At 38.6% G+C, this 17,264-nt stretch overlaps 1 protein-coding gene across 2 annotated transcripts in view; it reads right to left on the bottom strand.

The window, feature by feature from the left end:
• ZYG11B (zyg-11 family member B, cell cycle regulator) overlaps positions 1-16,876 on the bottom strand; it is a 66,348-nt gene extending 49,472 nt beyond the window's left edge. The window contains exon 1 of one of the 2 annotated variants that reach the window (XM_070405142.1): positions 16,686-16,876. In XM_070405142.1, the coding sequence (XP_070261243.1) occupies positions 16,686-16,715 (30 nt within the window). In that variant the 5' untranslated portion in view covers positions 16,716-16,876. Of the gene's footprint in view, positions 1-16,072; positions 16,145-16,685 lie in introns of those variants that run through there. The other variant, XM_070405143.1, reaches the window with a different exon arrangement.
• Positions 16,877-17,264: the final 388 nt, after the last annotated feature.

Raw genomic sequence — 17,264 nt, 5'->3', positions numbered from 1 at the left:
CCTATGACAAACCCAGTTCGTATCACAATAATGTTGAAAGTCTGAATATTTTCCCTCTAAAATCAGGAATAAGATAAAGATGTTTCTCTTACCACTTCCATTCAACATTACACTGAAGGTCCTAAAATTATGCAAGAAAAGGAAATAAAAAGCATACAGATTGGAAAGGAAAAGTAAAACTATCTCTATTTGCAGGTGACATAGTTTTGTATAAAGAAAATCCTAAGGAGCTCATAATACAAAAAACAAAAACCCACACCTATCAGAACAACAAAATAAATGCAGCAAGGTTGTAGGATAAAAGATCAATATAAAAATATCTATTATATTTCTATATACTTACAATGAATAATCTGAAAATGAAATTAAGAAAACAGTTCCATTTACAATAGCATTAAGAGTAAAATACTTAGGATGAAGATAAGAGTCCTACCTCACAAGATACAAAAACTAACTCAAAAGAGATCAAAGACCTAAATTTAACAGATACAACTATTAGCTCTTAAAAAAACACACACACAAAAAAAACAGATATAAATCTTCCTGACTTTGGATTAGCAATTGGTTTCTTAGATATAACACCAAAAGCACAACCTTAAAAAAAAAAAAAAAAAGGAACAGATAAATGAACTTCATTAAAATAAAGAACTTTTGCCCTGGCCAGTATGGCTCATTTGGTTGGGCATCTCCTATGTACCAAGAAGTTGTTGGTTCTATTCCCAGTCAGGACACATGCCCAGGTTGTGGGCTTTACCCCAGGGGGGGCGGGGAGGGAGGTGCAGGAAATAGCTGATCAATGTCTCGCTCTCACATCAATGTTTCTCTCTCGCCCTTCTCCCTTCCTCTCTTTAAAAAAATCAAGTAAAAAGATCTTTAAAAAAATAAAAATCGCCAAAACCGGTTTGGCTCAGTGGATAGAACGTCAGCCTGCGGACTGAAAGGTCCCAGGTTCGATTCCAGTCAAGGGTATGTACCTTGGTTGCAGGCACATCCCCAGTAGGAGATGTGCAGGAGGCAGCTGATCGATGTTTCTCTCTCATCGATGTTTCTAACTCTCTATCTCTCTCCCTTCCTCTCTGTAAAAAAACAATAAAATATATTTTTAAATAAATAAATAAATAAATAAATAAAAATCTTTTGTGTTTCAAAGTTATCATCAATGAAAAGAAAACCCACAGAATGGGAGAAAATATTTGCAAACCATATATCTAATAAGGGATTTGTATCTAGAATATAGTATAAAGAACTCTTATAACACAAGAATAAAAAGACAATTAAAAATAGGCAAAGGTCTGAAAGGACATTGCTCCAAAAAAATACAAATGACCAATAATCTGAGGAAAGATGCTCAATATCATTAATCATCAGGGAAATGCAAATCAAAATCACAATCAGCCCTAATCGATTCAGCCCTAATCGATTCGGCTCAGTGGATAGAGCGTCAGCCTGTGGACTGAAGGGTCCGGGTTCGATTCCAGTCGGGGGCATGTACCTTGGTTGCGGGCACATCCCCAGTGGGAGTGTGCAGGAGGCAGCTGATGGATGTTTCTCTCTCATGATGTTTCTAACTCCCTATCCCTCTTCCTTCCTCTCTGTAAAAAATCAATAAAATATATATTTTTAAAAATTACAATCAAATAACATTCCACACCTATGAGCATGACTATAATATAAAGTCAGCCCTGGCTGATGTGGGTCAGTTGGTTGGCTGTCGTCTCGTGCATTAGGATGTTGCCAGTTCGCTTCCTGGTCAGGGCACATACAAAAATCAATCAATGAATGCATAAATAAGTAGAAAAACAAATAGATATTTATCTCTCTCTCTCTCTCAAATCAATTCAAAAAGAAATTCCAAGCCCTGGTCTGTTTGCCTCAGTTGGTTGGAGCATCCTCCCATACACCAAAAGATGGTGGGTTCGATTCCCTGTACCGAGGTCGAGGGTTCAATCCCTGGTCTGGCGCATGCAGGAGGCAACCAATTGAAGTTTCTCTCTTACATCAATGTTTTTCTCTTTAAAATCAATTTCTAAAAAAAAACTCTCTTCTTTGGAGGAGAAATTAGTTTAAAAAACAACAACATACACACTCCAAGATTTATTTAAAGTAATAGTTAACCAGAGGAGGGAAAGTGGTGTGTGTTTGTGAAGAAAGCGAACAATAAAGCACACAATAAAATGCTAACATTTGGGTTATTTATATGTCTGAAATTGTAAAAATAAGTTAGAAAACAAAATAGTGATTAACACTCCCATGATTTCACTAACAAAACTAGGCAAGGGATTATTTCTTTCTTTCTTTTTTTAAAATATACTTTATTGATTTTTTACAGAGAGGAAGGGAAAGGGAAAGAGAGTTAGAAACATCGATCAGCTGCCTACTGCACACCCCACACTGAGGATGTGCCCGCAACCAAGGTACATGGCCCCCGACTGGAATCGAACCTGGGACCCTTCAGTCCGCAGGTTGACGCTCTATCCACTGAGCCAAACCGGTGAGGGCAAGGGATTATTTCTTCAATGGAATCTGTTATGGTCATAAAGAGTTTGTCTGCTTTGGCAAGTACAGAAGAGGAACTAAAGCTTTGGTGAAAGAACTAAGCAGATTATACAGATTTAAGTTTCACCCCCTAGTAGTGACAGCTCTAACTCTCTATCCCTCTTCCTTCCTCTCTGTAAAAAATCAATACTATATATATTATTGATATATATATATATATATATAATATATATATATAAACATATATATATATGTTTTTAAAAGTCACAATCAAATAACATTCCACACCTATGAGCATGGCTATAATATAAAGTCAACCCTGACTTTATATTATAAACTCTTGGATTGATCAGAGATAACTAAGCCCTCTAATTATCACAAAGTACAGCAGGACGAATGACAGAGTACCTGAACAATGGCTGAAAAAATATCCAAATGCAAATAGGAACAACAACAACTCCACCCTGAAAGAACAGCATAGCCCTTTAATGTCCTTTGATTAATGTGGTGTTTTCTGAAATAGGATATAATCGCAACATTGTGAATTGTTGAAATAAAATTTGCCAAGAGTGATCTCAAATACTGCTGGTCAGAGTGTAAATTAGCACGATTTTTCTGAATATAAAGGATTTAATAATTATCTTTAAAACACCCATACTCTTGATTCAGTACTTCTTCATCCAGTAATTTATGGAAGGGAAAAAGAGGAGAAAAAAGGAAATAATTAAGAGTAACCCGGGTGGGTAGCTCCATTAGTAGAGCGTCATCTCATATGCTAAGTTTGCAGGTTTGATCCCCAGTCAGGGCATATACAAGAAGCAATCAATGAATGCATAAATAAGTGGAACAAGTCAATTTCTCTCTCTCTCTCTCTCTCTCTCTCTCTCTCTCTCTCTCACACACACACACACACACAAAATCCATTTTTTTTAAAAAGGGAGTAACAAAAGATTAATCACAGTTTTTCTGATCAAAAATAAATACATACAAATGTCTAAAATAATGAAAATAATAAATACATACAAATGTCTAAAATAATGAAAAATGGTAACCAAATTATGGTATATCAACTCTATAGAATATTACACAGCAATATGTATATTTATGAATAACTTTTAACAACATGGTCAAATGCTGAGAATAAAATATTAATCTAAGCTAAATAAAAACTACATATACAGCAAGATTTCAATTAAACATCAACTAGGCATAGGAAATGATATTACCTGAAAAGTTATTTCAGAAGATTAGAAAGTTATCTCTAAATTAAATAACATGACTTGGGATGTGAACACACAATACAGTGTTCAGATGATAGTGTCGTGGAATTGTGTAACTAAAACCTGTGTGGTTTTTTTTAACCAGTACTACCCTAATAAATCAATAAAAGGAAAAATTAACAAGTAAAATAAAACAATATATTGGTAAATCTATAGAGAAGATCAAGGAAAAGGTTTAAAATAAAAAAGGATAGTGGATACCTTGGGGTGGGGAGGAGTGACATGGAGGAATATGGTACACAGAGGGGAAAAATGGCAGTGGTCTTGTTCTATTTCTTAACTTGGATGCTGGGATTTTAGATATTTGTCTACTATGTTCCATGGCTTACATAAATGTTTCATATCATCTTCTGAATATATCAAATTATTAAAAATAGAAAAAAAGACAAAAATAAAAAATTTGGGCCCAGTCAATGTGGCCTAGTGGTTGAGTGTTGGCCTATGTACTAGGAGGTCATGATTTTGCTTCCTGGTCTGGGCACATGCCCAGGTTGTGGGCTCGATCCCTAGGGGGGGTATGTGCGAGGAAGCCAATTGATATTTCTCTCTCATCAATGTTTCTATCTCTCTAGCCCTCTCCCTTCCTCTCTCTAAAACCAATAAAAATATTTTTTAATGAATAAATAAAATAAAAATTTGGGGAAATGAAAAAAAGCTATGTTCATGATTCTGTTTTTCAAATATTGTAAGATAATAAAAAAATTGTCAATTTTATGAACAATTGGCATATTTTTCAACATATATTTAACTAGTAAGAACAGACATTTTTATTAGACCCAATAATTTTAGTTTGAATGAAAATGTGTGTATGTTTGTACATACGTACACACATTTCCCCCCCTAAATTAACCATTCTCACTACTGCTTACTCCCTTTTCTCTATCTAGTCTTACATTCCCCAGAGGTTTTACCATCTGATAATGATGGACTGGGAGGGTTTTCAGTGGAAAGGCAAGGGAGCAGCTATGATGTATAAGTGAAGTAGATAGAAAAGAAAAAGAGAATTTTGAGAAGATCTGTGAACTCTATTCTACTTCACAATGTTCCAAATTTTGCAAATAAAAACTTGGAGTTATTTCTAAATGACATTTTGTCTGCAGGATTGTGTTCCATGGATTATGTCACTGCTCTGAAACTAAACTGCATAGGTCACAACTTAAATAGTTACTCATCAGCAATTAATGAATTTCTCCTACTAATTTCTCCTACTATAGCTAGGTATATCACAAATCTTCTCTTCTGCTCCCGCCTTTAGATATAACAGAACAGAGTCGGGGAGGACAGAATACTACCTAGGGGAGACATCAAGGCTTTCAAATATTGGAGGAGGGGAGAAGAAAAGCAAGTAATAATAAAAAGAATCTTTGTCATTAAACATCTGCCTAGTGTTTCAATTTATAAAGTCTTTTCAAAAACAATCATTATGACTCTGAATATATCAAATTATTATATTGAAATTATTTTTGTTGAGGAAACAGGTTCAGAGAAGGAATGTTAGCAATAGTAGCTATGCCTCCCTTTTATATATGTTGTTCCTTCTTCTTAGAATGCCCTTCCATACCTGTCCATCTATCAAATTCCTACTCATACTAAAAGAAGCAGTACATATTTCCTCTCCTCCACAAAGCTGTCCTTCACATATCTACGAAAACACAAGTAGATATAATCACACTACACTTTGTATATAGTTCTATTCGTTATCCACTGTATAACTTTGATTCGTTTAGATGGTGTCTCCCCTCCAGACTACGAGTTCAAAGAAAGTTAGTTCTTAAATGTCTTTTGTCTGTCCCACTTAGTTGAGACAAAAAACCTCATAGTCTTCCCCACCCCTTTTTGTTTCCAAGTTACAGTGGAAAGTTTTATAGACATCTGCTTTAACAAGAATATGGATATTCCAGCTGTTGTGGCTCAGTTGGTTGAGTGTCATCCTATGGCCACTAAAAAGTCACCAGTTCCATTCCTGATCAGGGCACATCACTCATTTTATTTCTCCTCATGGCACCATTACATCTGATATAAAAAGTATTAAAATTGCCCTAGCTGGTTTGGCTCAGTGGATAGAGCGTCGGCCTGTGGACTGAAGGGTACCAGGTTTGATTCTGGTAAGGGCACATGCCTGGGTTGCGGGCTTGATCCCTAGAAGGGGGCATGCAAGAGGCAGCCGATCAATGATTCTCTCTCATCATTGATGTTTCTCTCTCTCTCTCCCTCTCCCTTCCTCTCTGAAATCAGTAAAAATACTTTTAAAAAAATGTTTGTTTTTTTAAAATATATTTTATTGATTTTTTTACAGAGAGGAAGGGAGAGAGATAGAGAGCTAGAAACATCGACGAGAGAGAAACATCGATCAGCCGCCTCCTGCACATCTCCCACTGGGGATGTGCCCGTAACCCAGGCACATGCCCCTGACCGGACTCGAACCTGGGACCCTTCAGTCCACAGGCCGATGCTCCATCCACTGAGCTAAACCGGTTTTGGCTAAAAAAATGTTTTTTAAAAAGTATTAAAATTGTCTTAATCAAGACCGACCTTGTGGACTTTATAATAACTGAGTATGAGGTTTCTCTTTTGGTTAATTATAAGGAAAAACAAACGTTATAGATAATGCTGGTAACAATGTCTTATAGTAAACAAAGCATAGCCATATTCTTTATTTTATTTGATACTCACAATAACCTTATGAAGTGAAAGGAAAAATATTACATCTTTAATTTTAGAGATAAGGAAACTGAGGCACAAAAATGAAGACACTTTGCCAGAGGCATTGTGGTTAGCAGCAAGAATACTACACCTGGATTTGAATTCTAGTGGTATTACACTGCAAAATACCTAGTTTTTCTGACCTTCAGTTTTGTCCTTTGTAGAATGGGGATATTAGTACTTATCTCATTATGCTGTTGTTATAATGAAGCACAAAACCCCCCAGCATAATGCCTGATGGAGTAATTAATTACTCAGTAAATGTTCCCTTCTCACTTACTAGACACAATCTTGTACAAGTAATATAAATTTAAGTTTCAGACACATAGGTCAGGAAGTTCATGGTTGTAAATCCTCAAGAAGAGACTTTTCCTATCCAGAGTTCATACCAAGATAAACAAGCCTCTTTGTCTCCCTACACTATCAGGCAGATATTTTTTGGTCTACCTTGTCGATGAGGCTATAGGCAATGTAAAGTCCTGGTTTTATGTAGCTGTCTCAGTTCCAACTCATGAATCAGGCTCAAAATCTCATCTCCCACCTGAAAGGTTCCTAAGACCGATAAATCCTCCAGTAGAAGAAACTGGCTCTGATAGTGCTCCATTTTTTTAAATCCCTAGATTACTTATTTTTTTTTTAGATTGGGCCAGAAACCAGGTGATTATAACGATTATAAAGCTGACAATTTTATAATCAGAAATAAAATTTGTATTGACATCTCTCTGCAGGGCTGTGTAATACTGTGGTGAAAAGTGTGAGGTTGGGAGTCAGACTGCCTAGATTAAAATGTTAGCTCTACCATTTATAAAAAACTATGTAAACCTTAGGGAAAGTACTTAATCTCCCCGCACCTCAGTTTCAAACTCTGTAAAATGCAGACACTAATAGTCACTATATCATAAGATTGTTGTCAGCATTAAATTCTAAGAGAAAGACACATGGAACAGTGATTGGCATATATTAACTGCTCGAGATATGTTAGCTATTATTATAGAATATAAACTTCATAAAACAAACACTATGTTTTGTTATTGCCAGAACCTAAAATAATACCTACCGCATAATGACACTAAATGTTTCTTGAATGAATAAATGAACAATCAAGCACAAATTTATTATTAGGTATATTTAAAATACTTATTTCCCTCTAGAGCAGACCCTAATGCCGCGACCTTTTAATACAGTTCCTCATGTTGTGGTGATCCCCAACCATAAAATTATTTTCATTGCTACTTCATAACTGTAATTTTGCTAATGTTATGAATCGTAATGTAAATATCTGATATGCAGGATGTATTTTCATTGTTACAAATTGAACATAATTAAAGCATAATGATAAATCACAAAAACAATATGTAATTATATATGTGTTTTCCGATGGTCTTAGGCGACCCTTGTGAAAGGGTCGTTTGACCCCCAAAGGGGTCGCGACCCACAGGTTGAGAACTGCTCTAGAGAAAGAGACTGTATGTCCAGAGAAAAATATAAGCCCCAAGTCCAGCCTTGAAATTAAACAATGGGATTGAAAGGCAGACAAGTGGCATTTGAGTTATTGGGTACAAGAAATTTCAGATATTGGACAATCTTTGACTCCTCATTTTTGTAGTACTGCATGGAAAATCCCTCCTTCATTTATGGGAGTTTTTTTCCTTATGTTTTCTACTACTGATTCAACCAAGTCAGACTTCCAGGGATAAACACTAATATATATATTAGTGTTCTCTTTCCCCAAACACAATCATTTCACAAATGAGGAAAAAAGTCAAGAAGATAGTACCACCCTGGCCAGTAATGCTCAGTGGTTATAATGTTGGCCCACGCACCAAAAGGTTGCAGGTTTGATTCCTAGTCAATGGTATGTACCTGAGTTGCAGGTCCAGGTCCAATCCCCAACCCCAGGCAGGGCGCATGTGTGAGGCAACCAATCAATGTTTCTCTCTCTCTCTCTCTCTTCCCCTCCTTCCCCGCTTCCTACCACTCTCTCTAAGAATCAATGAAAAAAAATGTCCTCACTCCTTAAGTGAGGATTAAAATATATATTGTATTCAAGGGTATAAATATAATGAACTATTTGGCATGAACAGTAGGAAGTTACTTTTCTTTTTTAAAAACCACCAACTACTTTCAGAGATCCCTAGATGTCAAATAATGCAGGTAAGACAAACTTCTTGCATGTATCATTTCATGGACTGGCCAGCGGGGCAAATGACTATGTGCCAAAGGACAAGAAGCTGGAGTTCCATCTTTAAGAGTTCATGGCCTGGTAAGGTAAATAAATACCCTTCCCTTCCATCTTAGCACATGCAGCAAAACTATTCCAAGAAACAAAACAAAAATTCAAGTCAATAATCATGGAGCTGTTGAGTAGATCATAGGAATCACTAACTCAACGAAATACTTTAGCATCATTTTCCTCTTTACTTTCAGCATACGTTTTGAAACAGAATATGGTAAACAGAGAAGCCAGGTTAGTAATGGAAAAAGCACTGGGCTTGTAGTTAGTCCTGGCTCTGCTACTTAGTAGCTGTGTGACCTTAGGAAAATAAATTAACTTCTCAGTTTTCTTATTTGTAAAACTGATGCTAAACCTCTATCTTGACAATCACAAAATGGTATTGAGGAGTAAATGGGATGTATATGAAAATGCCTTTAAATAGTTCCTGGTATGAAAGTTGGGTAATATATTCAGGGAAATAAGAGCTTAAGTTTATACAAAATTTAAAGTTATAAAAGCAGCTTCCCATAATCCCAAAGTACTACAACTAATAGAACATACCCACTCTACTATAATACCTTCCTTTAACTTGCCAAAGTTTTACTACATTTTTTTTAAAGAGGTGGAAGGGATCGCAGAGAGGATTTAACACAACTGTTTCATTTTATAGATTTAAAAAATGGAGGCATAAAGAGGTGAAATGATTGGCCAAAGGTAACAAGGCCCATGAAAAGTAAATGACAATACATAACCAAGAACATTCAAACTTTTTAAAAATGCCTTCAGAAAAGGAGAATATGACATTGAACAGGCATTAAGATGCTGGAGAGCTAAGAAAAATGTTTATACAAAACAGAACTGGAGACAAAGAAAAAAGAAAAAAACAAAAGGTCTTTTTATAAAGCTAACAAAATGTTTAAATGATTAACCACCCCTCTAAATTTACCTGTAACTGAGTCTTTACTGTGTTTAAATATTCTATTCTCTGAAAGGACACCTCCACAAATTATAAACAAGTATGTTGCCAGTATTTATACAAAGGGATATTGTTTTGCAATTCATCTTGAAATCACTTGGCTTCCTTCATAACTCCTCCAACTCAACTCTTTTGGACAGAAACATGTTTCTTAGGTCAAAACTACCATGTAGGCTAGTATCTGATCCAACATTTCTTACCCATCAAACCTCTTTTCCCCCTCAGGGTATCTATGGAGAGTGTTCACCTTTTTTGCCCTCTTTTACAACTCACATCTCAGTTAACATCACCTTATTCAATTCTCTACAAATACATTCTTTCACTGAGTAAATATTTATCTTCTTACTATGTCTCAGGCATTATGCTAGGTGCGTAAGACATGAAACTGATAAAACACTGTACTGTCCTTGCCCCCAGAGAGCTCACAATCTGGAGAGACAACCAGCCTTGCTAACAAACAATACTGGCACTGGCCAAGTAGCCCAGTTGATTAGAGTGTCCTCCCAATACATCAAGATTGTGGGTTCGATCTCCAGTCAGGGCACTAACAAGAAGCAACCAGTGAATGCATAAAAAAGTGGAACAAATCAATGTTTCTCTCTCTCTCTCTAAAAAATACATACATACATACATACATACATACTACCACCACAGAATAACTGTTGTAACCAAGACATACACAAAGTACAGGAAAGGCATATGGAAAAAAGTATACAAGGCTGCCTGAAGGTAACTGAAGGCTTCAAAAAGGAGGTAAGGTTTAAGGCAGTGGTTTTCAATCTTTTTCATCTCATGGCATACATAAACTAATTACTAAAATTCTGCGGCACATCAAAAAATATGCTATATGATAAAAAATAGGTATAATTTTGATTAATTCACATTGGATGGCTATTGCTATATTGGCTGCTTCATTTTTTTTATTTGACAGGGAAAAGTGATCAGTGTCACTAACTAAATAATAAGGTATTGCATGTTTTATAATTTCTTGTGGCACACCACTGTGCCTGCCTGCCTCAGCACACCAGTTGAAAATCCCTGGTGTAAGGTAACACATGAAGATTAAATAGTAAGGGAGGGGGATAGCATTCTAGGCAAAAAGAAACAGTGTAAGCAAAACTCAGAAGCAGGAAAAAGAGCATAATGGTTGCTTAGTATTACAGAGTATAAAATGAAAAAACTTTTATGTTGTTGTTAATCCTCACCCAAGGATATTTTCCCACTGATTTTTAGAGAGAGTGGAAAGGAGAGGGACAGACAGAGAGAAACATCAGTTGCCTACAGCACACACCCCAACCAGGGCCGGGGAAACTGCAACCAAGGTACATGCCCTTGGCCGGAATCGAACCTGGGACCCTTCAGTCCTCAGGCCAACACTCTATCCACTGAGCCAAACTGGCTAGGGTTGAAAAAACTTTCATTCAACAACTATTTGCTAAGCCCCTACTATGTGCTAGACACTGACAAGTACACAGGATACAGATCTTTGTAGACCCGTTGCTATCCATATGTGTGGGTGCCACTTGAGTTGTACACACAGCCTGTGTGGCCACAGCAGTACTATAAGAACACTGTAAACTGGTGGAGTCTAAATGGCAGGCTCCTTACGCATCAGAAAAAAATCTACAAATCCACATTCATACCAAGTATGCTCTCTCTCTCTATAATAATATCTTGAAATATATGCTGTTTTCAATGCATAATAGATGCTGTTAGAATTAAGAGCAGCATCATTTTTAAATAATACTGAATCCCTACTAGCCTTTTGCTTGTTCCCCCAAATCAATGTATTCTGAAAGCATATTCCTGCCATATCTCACAAGCTTTCAATGTTCAAAAGGTATCTAAATGCTAAAGACAGAATGCTATCAACACCTGATGTTCTGCTTCAAGTGCTTTATAGAAGGCAATTTGGCAATATGGATCAAGAACCATAAAACTGTACATACCCTTTGACCAATTTTTTTTCAATAAATATGAATTACTTTTATAGTGGAAACAATGATACAAATATTTTAAATGCTCGAATTCAGTTTAGATTCCTACAACCACATAAGAGCCCAGGAATGTGTTTGAAACAGCCTAGGCTTAGGGGTCAGACAATCCTGTGCTTGAATCCTGCTGTCACTTAATAGCTTTATGATCTCAGGAAAGTTATTTGATTTTTCAAAGCCTCAGTATTCTTATGTGTGCAATGAAAAAACATTATCAACCTTATGGGACTGTGAAGATTAATTAGTATACCATCTGATGCACTGTGTGCTCATTAAATAAAAGCTGTGTATGAGATCATGCTTCTCTAAATAAATGTCCCAGTATTCAAGAACTTTGTTTTAACGTTATTTTTCTATTTTAATTACCATTCACATGAAAGATGTCTTTTATTCCACAATAAATGATGACTATTTTTGCCACTTATTGGTTAAATGTGTTTTTAAGGGCTAGCTTTAGAACCAATGAAAAAAGTAGTGGTCTAGCCAGCATTTCCCAATGGCCCACATCATTAAATTCAATACTGATGTCTATCTCAATATGTATATTTTTAACCATTTAATAAAATAATTATTACATTTTTTTCTCCCTTATAAACAGAATAGTTTGAGAATACCCAAAATTTTTTCTACTGCACATAAGTGAATTAATAAAAATTAGGAGACTGGCTCATAACATTATAGTGGTTCAACTGTTATAACTTCATCTGAACACTGAACATCACAGTAGTTTAAAATTATTTTTATTCTTATAATGAACTGTTGGTTAAAGACAAGAAACATTAGCTACACTGATGATGAAACGAGTAAAGGAATGAATTTATCTGATCAGGATTCTTAAATGGTACTACATTAAGATAGCTCAGTATTTGTTTTTTTAATTGATTTTTAGAGAGAGAGGAAGGGTGAGGGAGAGAGAAACATGGATGTGAGAATAGAACATCAATTAGCTGCTTCCTGCATGCCCCCTACCAGGGATATAGCCCAAACTCGACATGTGCCCTGACTAGAAATCGAACCAGCAACCTTTTGGTCCACAGGACAAAGGTCAACCAAATGAGCAACACTAGCCAGGGCGAGATAGCTTAGTATTTTTTAAGCATTAAAAATAAAAATGTGGTGATAGTTATGTCCTATTAGGATCTTCCTTTATTGGAAATAAACCATCCATGCTTCCAATGTTTTATTTATGGAGATAGGCATTCAAGTAGCAGCCTGGAAACATTCCCTTTAGTTTGTCATTTAGAAACAAAACAGAACAATTATAAAAACCTGTTGTTTTTAATACAAAAACACAAGAATTCCAAATTTAAGGTTAAAAAGTCAGTTCTTATCTATTTTGATGCCATGAACATAATTAAGTTCATTCTACATTGTAATATATATTCATTTTAAAATATGACAAATAATGATTTATCTCATGTTAATGTGTCATTTGTTAAACAGGAAGAGGAAATTTGTTTTAATGTATTTTGTTCAATGTATTATTAAATAAATTATACATAGAATTTAAAATGAAATATATTTTACTTAAAATCACTCCCTTCTCATACCACACAAAAAATATTTTTAAAATTAAATAAGTTTGCCGCCTGGCTGGTGTGGCTCAGTTAACTGGGCATCATCCTGGGCACAGAAAGATTGGCAGTTCAATTCCTGGTTAGGGCACATGCCTGAGGGCTTGATCCCCAATAGGGGACATGCAGGAGGCAGCCAATGTTCTGCTCTCACATCAATGTGTCTCTCTTTCTCTCCCTCGCCCTCTCTCTTCCTTTCTCTCTAAAATAAATAAATTTTAAAAAATTAAGTAAGTTTGGGAAGTGCTGATTCTCTCTACATGACCTAATGCAGTGATGGCGAACCTATGACACGTGTGTCAGAGGTGACACATGAACTCATTTTTTTGGTTGATTTTTCTTTGTTAAATGGCATTTAAATATATAAAATAAATATCAAAAATATAAGTTTTTGTTTTACTATGGTTGCAAATATCAAAAAATTTCTATATGTGACACGGCACCAGAGTTAAGTTAGGGTTTTTCAAAATGCTGACACGCTGAGCTCAAAAGGTTCGCCATCACTGATGACCTTTGGGAGACCTATTGTTTGTAAATAAAGGACTTTGGCATAGTAAATTTACTTTGTTTTAATATTCTCATAAATTCCTTAAGGTCGCACACATATGAAAACTGAGGCCTAGTGAGCAGAATTGCAAAACTGTTACTGATCCTGTGTTTCTTGTACAACTCCATAGTAATGTCTCTATGGAAAATTCACTAAAATTGGTGTGCCGGATCTTCATATTTCATATCCTCCAATTTAAATCACCACCACCAAAACAAGGCTAGGGAGAGAGTTCACATACTTATTTTTCACCCAGAGGAGTACAATAGCTCTTCCCACCCCAAACCATGCTTCATATTGATTTATCGTGATCATCCCTTCAAATCTCTTAATTATGACATCCCTTCACACATAAAAAACCTTTCAAGGTAACTCAGGGTCTTTACAATGAGGTCAAAACTCCTGAATCTATGATTCAAGGTCCTCCACGATCTGACGGTAGGCTCACCTAGTCTCATCTCCTACTACACCCTCAATCTTGAGTCACACATTTCCCAGAATACATCATGCCTGCTCTGTCTCAGCTTCCACATTCAAGCTGGTACCTTTGCCAGGAATGACTTTCCTTCCCAAATTCTTACCCAATAAAGCCCCACCTATTAAGACCTAAGTTCAAATGTCCCCTTCTCAACCAAGCCTTCCTCTCTTCCTGATCATGCCTAAAGTCATTCACTCATTCAAGAAATATTTATTGAGCACTTATGCGTGAGGCACTATGTATATGCTAAAGATTCAATGGTGAGCCACATAAACATGGTCTCTACATTCATAGACCTAGTACTTATCTCATTGGGTTGCTATGAGGGTTAAATGAAATAAAACATGTAAGTCACTTAAAACAGGGCCTATATAGTCATGCTCAATGAATAATAGCTAATAATGTTGCTGCCTAACCATAACAACTAAAACATTCGCCACATACACACATACGTCACTTTATAGCTGGCCCTGATTGATTGATTTCTTTAAGGCTTTTGTTTGATTTTTTAGAGAGAGAAGGAGAGAGAGAAACATCAATTTGCTGGGTTACTTGTTAGGACTGTATCTTGGACTAGTGGCTCAGAGACCAGGAACATCAGCGTGACATAGGTTCCTTGTTAGGAATGCAAACTCTCAGGCTCTACTCCAGACTTAATAAATCAAACTCTGGAGATGGCAGCTTGCAAGCTCTCCGGTTAATTTTGATTCATGGTAAAGTCTGAATGCCCCTGTCTTAGACATCTCTACTACAGTCATGCACTGCATAACGAACGACATTTGGATCAATGCTGTACTGCACATACAACAATGGTGTATATATCACAGAGCCTAGGTGTGTAGTGGGCTATACCACCAGGTTTGTGTAAGTGCACTATGATGATCAAACGACAACATCACCTAACAATGCGTTTCTCAGAACATATCCTTATTATATTGAAGTGGGCGCTGGGAATTACAGAAAGAAGTAAAGCACTATGGCTGTCTAGAATAACTCACATCTCAGGGGGAGAAACAGGTTAACACAATGACAGTGTGATCAGTTGTGAATGTGAAGGTTGTCGTGGAGGCAGATACAGGAGAATGACAACCCAAAAAATGCAGAGTCAGTGAGTTAGAAAAAGTTCACAAATTAAATTATTTCATTCTAAACCACTTTCCTAAAAAACGGATGAGAGAAAAAAAAATAGAAATTAACTAGCCTCCAAGGAGAACATGATTACCAGGACTTAGATTTGACTAGAATGTCTTATTCCTCCCCAAAAAACAAAATATAGATTACTGCATATGATGGAGAAATATGTGTGACCCAACTCAATGAAAAACCAACTGAAACCCCAACCTATTTTGAAACAGGAAGGAGAAAAACTGCAAATATGAGAGTCTCCCAACCAAATTCAGAGAGGGCACACCAAAGGCAGGCATGAGGAGGTATCTGGCTGCCAACCTTGATTTTCAGTCCGTGGAAGCCCTGGTCTCTGTCTCCAAGTGAAAGCACACCATTTGTTCTGAGGAATAGACAAATCTGTAAATACCTGGAAATTTTCCAAACTGTACCTCCACATTAAGAAGCCCTCAAAATAAAAATGCGTCCCCAAACATTTTTAGTGATTTCTGCCCAAAGGCTGCCTATCTCGTAAGGTCAGATCGAATGCCTGCTGGCCGCACGCCATCGCTCCAAAACACCCTGTCCCTTCGGTTTGGCAATGACACCAGGGCAGTAAGGCGGCGAGGCCCTCTCCCACACCTCCACCATCGCCCTTCCCCTCGACGAGAAGAAAAGCCACCGATTCCCAGCTGCCCGCCCTACCTCTCCGGGGGAGCGATCGCCTGCACATTGTTCCTGCTTAGACCCCTGAGATCCGGAGGAGGAAAGGGGGCGGCTGTTAGAGACGGGGAGCGGGGATGGCCGGTACCGGGGGGAGGAAATGAGGGTGGTAGAGGACGCGGGGAGGAGATGATACGGGCAGGAGGGGGCGGGGGGGGGGTGTAAAATGGTGAAAGGGGGCAAGAAGCGAGAGCAAAAAAGAGCAGGAACGAAAAACGGGGAGGAAAAGAGGTAAGTCGTAGCGATTCCCCGAAGAGAGACAATTACAGGCAACACGGTCGAGAAGAAAAGGAAGGTCGGGTTAAATAAAGGACGAGGAGGGGGCAGCCACGGGGAACGCGAAGGAGGCTGTCACGGAGGGTGAAGAGAAACAAAAACACAGAAACGGGTGTCAGCTGGGAGGAAAGAGAAAAGGGGGATGTCACCCGGCAGGTGGCCGGGAGCCCCGGGGAGGAGGAGCGGCCCCCGAGGGGGCGGTCACGGGGGGTGAAGGGGGAGACGGGGCGCGGAGGGGGGCACCGGAGCGAGGGCAGGGCAGGCCTGCGGGAGCCCGGGCGGCGGGCGACTGCGGTTCGGGCAGGCCTCGCTCCCTCACCATGGCTGTGCCAGCCTGGTCCTCGGGCATGCGGCCTCGGTCCGGGGCTCGGCGGCGGGCCGGGCCTGAGCCCGCCCCCAGGTGGAGCCGGCGCGGGGGCTCCAGGAGGCTCCGGCTTGCGGCGGCTCCAGGCTCGGCCCAGGCCGCGGCCTCCTTCCCGCTGGAGCTGGAAGCTCTGCACCCCGGCGGCTGTGTCGGCGGCGGCGGCAGCGGCGGCGGCGGCGGCGAACCCAGAGCGCAGACTCCGCCCCCGCGAGGCCCCGCCCTCGCACACGAGCCCGAGCTTGGCCCCGCCTCCACTCTCACTGCGCAGACTCCTCCGTGGAGTCTGGACCAGGCACCCCACCTCGGACTTCTGCCCCCTCAAATCCTATTCGCCCTTTAAAACTAAAGAGCTGCCCTGGCCGGTTTGGCTCAGTGGATAGAGCGTTGGCCTGCGGACTAAAGGGTCCCAGGTTCGATTCTGACCAAGGGCACTTGCCTGGGTTGTGGGCTCGATCCCTCCCCGCAGTGGGGGGCATGCAGGAGGCAGCCAATCAATGATTCTCATCATTGATGTTTCTATCTCTCTCCCTTCCT

The sequence above is a fragment of the Myotis yumanensis genome, unplaced genomic scaffold (genome assembly GCF_028538775.1).
Source record: "Myotis yumanensis isolate MYYU_CA2020_CCGP unplaced genomic scaffold, mMyoYum1.0.hap1 SCAF_2, whole genome shotgun sequence".
Taxonomy (NCBI): Eukaryota; Metazoa; Chordata; class Mammalia; order Chiroptera; family Vespertilionidae; genus Myotis; species Myotis yumanensis.
The sequence above is the reverse complement of the archived record's forward strand: the minus strand, read 5'-3'. Positions and strand labels throughout refer to the sequence as shown.